At 37.8% G+C, this 4,456-nt stretch overlaps 1 protein-coding gene across 1 annotated transcript; it reads right to left on the bottom strand.

Moving 5' to 3' along the window:
* Window positions 1-1,831: 1,831 nt before the first annotated feature.
* On the bottom strand, window positions 1,832-4,136 carry LOC103706861 (photosystem I reaction center subunit VI, chloroplastic-like). The gene is made up of 3 exons (XM_008791116.4): window positions 3,602-4,136; window positions 3,368-3,500; window positions 1,832-2,296 (listed from the first exon to the last, which is right to left on the bottom strand). Exons 1-3 carry the CDS (start codon window positions 3,727-3,729, stop codon window positions 2,117-2,119), a joined length of 441 nt encoding a protein of 146 aa, XP_008789338.1. The 5' UTR covers window positions 3,730-4,136; the 3' UTR covers window positions 1,832-2,116.
* Between the last annotated feature and the right edge of the window lie 320 nt (window positions 4,137-4,456).

Below are 4,456 nucleotides of genomic sequence, written 5' to 3'. Positions count from 1 at the left end.
CGCACGCGGCCAAAATCTCGGGCCGCGTGCGCGTTTGAGAAAAGGTAACGCCCAGCGGGCGTTACGCATTTGAAAACGGACGCGTTTGAAAACGCGTCCGCAAATGACCAAACGGCCCCTGTAAAAACTCCTATTTAAACCCCTTGATTTCATCTCTTTGAAAGCACGAAAAATTTCAGAAAAATAGTAAAAAAATTCTGGAAAAATTCTTCTCCCTCTTAGCCACTTCCAAATTTTATTTTTATATTTTTATTCAGTTTATTTAGTTCTTTTCATTCCGTTCTTTGCTGGATCTGCAAGTTCGATCGGGTTCGCTTTGACTTCTTCCGAGACGTGCCGAAGAAGAAGTTGTAGGGTCGTCGTATCTCCGAGAAGGATTGCCGGGTGACCCGTACGTAGGGGCAAATACTTCTTTGGGACAGCGTCTACGCGCTTCGACCTGCTTTCAATCAAGCTACTTTCTTCTACCTTTATTTTTAATTTAATATTAGTAGATTGGTAGGATTTGAAATTCTATGATATAAACTTATTAAATGCATAGATTTACTTTGTGCTAGAATAGATTTATTTTGTATTAAAATAGAATTATTTGGATGCCGAATGATATGCATGTATATTATTTCCTTTAAGATTTTTTTTTTATTAATTGAATTTATAGATTTATTTATTTAGTTAGGAGATATATTGCTAACAGAAAGAAGTCATAGTCTTCAAAAGCAAAAGTTTATATATTATTCAGTTGATCGGGAAGATTAAGAAGATGTTGAGAAGCTGGCTCTTCTTAGTTCCGGAGAAAAAACAGAGAGCAGTCAGGTGGTGGTTCTTCAGACTAATTAGAGGGTTGTAACAGGGGTCACCTAATTTTGTGGAAGAAGTTGGTTTTAGCTTTGTTTTTTCCATTTATTATCTCCTATTCTCTTGCAGCCTCTTAATTACATCAATAAAATTCTACTCTCAGAAAATTCTATCTTCTTTTCATTTCCTAAGCTTTTCTCCTGAATGTATCTTGTAATGTCAAAATTACACACAACCATCTCAACTTGACAAACCTTGAGTAAACTAAGATCATTGGAAGAGTGCGGAAACCAGCGAGCAGTCAGATATGGACTGCATTACATACTGAAAAAAATCAGAAAGATAAAATAAAGGAGTACGAGTTGCTTCAATCTTCTTTTCCTCTGTTTTTTGGTACATATCTTTTCCTTTGTCTATAAAGCAATAAAATTGCATAATAGATTTTTACACTTTTCCTTACTGACTCTCTGAAATGAATTTTTAAAGAGCTATTGAAGAAAACTGTCTGAGGCTTGCTGAATACAGGAAAAAGGGAAAGAACAGGAGAAAGACAATTGACTTTTATAAATAGAAGAGACGCCTATAAGAGGTCTAAATGATTTAAGTCACCTTTGTTGAGCCTTACCTTATTGCTAGGAAATTACTTGCTATTGAGATTGACATATTTGGGCACTGCTTTTTCCTGTTACTACTTATCATCACTTGCTGATCATAACTCCACAAATTGTACTGATTGCATGAATCTTGTTTGAGAAATATGAAGTATAAAGTTATACTTATTATTAGCTACTCAAAGAGGGAGTGCATGAAAACTCATTTTAAATTTAATAAGAGCATTAAAGGTGTGTAAGTTAGCTATGTCTGGAGGATCCACTTTTTGGTCTATTTAATAATGTTTAATATGAAGAGAACTACGACGACCTGCCCTCAAACGTACATTGAGATTCAAGTATGGTGCTAAAAGTTGTTAACCTACCTCCAAGAGATACATTCCTCAATGATTCTCCTGTCTGTTATACATTAATTATTCCACATGTTACAATTAACTGCTGCAGCCACTTATACTATTTTCATGTCATCATTCGAGAGTACCTTAAGATCAATCAAATGATCATGCTACATAGAACTAGAAATAATTGGTGAAGCTGATTGATCTGATTAAAATACTCAAGACTTAGCACAACAGAACTATCTGAGATCGAGTTTATCGCTACAAGCAGCATGGAAGGGCAAACGGGCTTTACTTACAAAGTTGATCAAACAGACACATACCGACGATGTATGTAAGGAGATACGGAGACACTTTCATGGTCGATACCAATCATATCTTGCCACGTGGCCCTTTGGTGGGTGGCAGTTGAGGGCCCTTCTTGATCGGTAGTATGTCACCGGAAACTGTCGAGCTTAGGTAGGCAAGCAAGGAGCCACCACTTAATATCAAGAACTTCAGCAACAAACCCCTCTTGGTGAATGGGGCTGCAAATGTCTCAAAGAACTTGCTCTGCATGCCCATGTACATATTGTTGGTGTCAATTATTGCAACAAAGCAATGTATTCAGACATACACAAGCATATGAAAATGCTAGTTGCATACATCTCCATGCATGTCTCTGAACTTATAATTTACCCTACATCTGATCAAGAATCGAAAGACTAATGTGCTTATTTGTACAAGCATAGTGGTATAAAGCATGAATTTTATGCGGGCGATATCTAATCATGTAGCACCACAAACAGTCCTCATGTATGAATTATTTATGCATTGCCATTTCTGTCTCTCTTCCTCTAGAATCCTTAAAAGTCTAGGAAGAGTTTATAAAGTTAAAATTGGGTTGCATGGGATTATATTTCAAAGTCAGTGCACCTCTTATTTGCTGACTTGCCTTGTGAGTTTTATGCAATGACCCACTTTGCATCGGCCAAAAGATTCTTTATCTTTGGATCATAAAGTCATCCTAACTTTAGAATTAAATATAATGGTGTAGGTGCATCATGATATTACATTTTTGCAAATAACTAATGTGTTTCATTGGTTAAAAGAATTCGAGTGCTTATGTTGAAGAAGTGTGAGACATTTTGGTCTCTAGGCAATGCATCAATTATTAAGTTCTTGTCAAATCTTATCAGCTCATGTGGAAACTTATAGAAGACATACTTCTCATCTACAATAATTAATCCTTTGTTAAATCTTTAAATATTTCTGATCTTATCATTTTTATCTGCCACCTGTGTTTCAAAGGTTTTATATTCTTCTGTAGATAAATCTTCAAAATGCCCAAGTCCAAACTCTCCAACAGTTGGATCCTTCCGACACATTGTAGCACTAAACAACTTTAGCCAGTTAATCCAAAAAAAAGAAAAAGCAACTAAGATATGAGATACATTACAGAATGAACATTGTGTCCAGCGATCGTGGAACTGGAAATTTACACGTAAATGGGTGTTATACCATCTTAACCAAGGTTCGATGGTACTTGGATTCAGTTTTTGTTTAATACATTGAAAAAAAGAGAGAGCGAAATCAAAGAACCGCTTCACAATTCTAAGCAGGAGAAGTTGAAGATTACGTTACCTGAAGAGGATTGTAAGGCGAGGGGGCATCGGAGCCATACAAATCCCACTGGCCCGTGGTGTTTCCGAGGTCCTCCAGATCGAAGTACACGCTCTTCTCACCGTACTTCGCCACCACGGCGCCGCTGCCGGACCTATCGAGAGCAAATTAATTCCGTTGACTTCAGAGCCGTCGACTGATTGTTATATTATATACGATCAACGAACGTTCCAAAAAAAAAAAAAAAGGCTGTACCGAAGTTTAGAACGCGACGGAGTCCGGCGAGGAGGCCTGACGGCGAGCTTGGTCCCGTTCAAGGAGCTCCCGGGGAGGCCCTTAACGGCGACCGGCTGTACAGCTGCGACGGCGATTAAGGAGGCCATCCTTCCTGCAGTTATCGCTGGTGACGGATTGCTTTGCCTCCTTCGCGCCTTGCGAGAATCTCTATCTTATTCTGCGTGTAGGATTTTAACTGTGGGAGAAGTTTCCATAAAAAAACAAAGAATGTGGGAGGAGGATTCTTCGGGTGGTAGAGATGAGAGGAGAGAGCGACACGTGGCCTATTTGGGATAGGGTTATCCTGATCTTCGAGGCTGCTGGCTGCCATGCATCCGGGAAGAGGACAGTACTTATTATGACCGGATCTTAAATATTTATGCAGAATAAAAAGGTTTAAATAATATTTGCTAGCCATATTTTTCTTTTTTATGAGTTTTAAAATATAAATTGTAACAACCTGCACCTCATCCAAAAAGACTAGCCGAAAAATATTATTTGAATTTTTTAATTTCGTATAAGTACGAAAAATTTATCCAGCGTATAACTGATGTGGGACTAAACGTACGCTCGCATGGGTCCTCACATATTTCTTCCGTTCAAATCCTGATATTCTTATCAGGTTAAGAGTTCAAATCTATTCAAATATAATTACAAACACTACAATTGATCCGTGGTCAGCCTTAATGGATGTGTGCTACAGTGTCCCATAATCCACATAGACTTTGTAACAACTCAGTATCTCACTCAAAAAGACTAGTTGGAAGGTATTATTTGCATTTCTTGATCTCGTATAAATACGAAAGACCAGCGAGTAACCAACTAAATGTACGT

This window comes from Phoenix dactylifera, chromosome 4, assembly GCF_009389715.1.
Source record: "Phoenix dactylifera cultivar Barhee BC4 chromosome 4, palm_55x_up_171113_PBpolish2nd_filt_p, whole genome shotgun sequence".
NCBI lineage: Eukaryota > Viridiplantae > Streptophyta > Magnoliopsida > Arecales > Arecaceae > Phoenix > Phoenix dactylifera.
This window is presented reverse-complemented; position numbering and strand designations above follow the sequence as displayed.

What these genes read in the sequence shown, in the direction of transcription:
- LOC103706861 (XM_008791116.4), bottom strand. Translation starts at nt 3,729, where the DNA reads ATGGCCTCCTTAATCGCCGTCGCAGCTGTACAGCCGGTCGCCGTTAAG. An exon ending in CCGTCGCGTTCTAAACTTCG is followed by an intron (nt 3,501 to 3,601) that starts GTACAGCCTTTT and finishes TGCTCTCGATAG; the next exon opens with GTCCGGCAGCGGCGCCGTGG. An exon ending in CGCCTTACAATCCTCTTCAG is followed by an intron (nt 2,297 to 3,367) that starts GTAACGTAATCT and finishes ATGGGCATGCAG; the next exon opens with AGCAAGTTCTTTGAGACATT.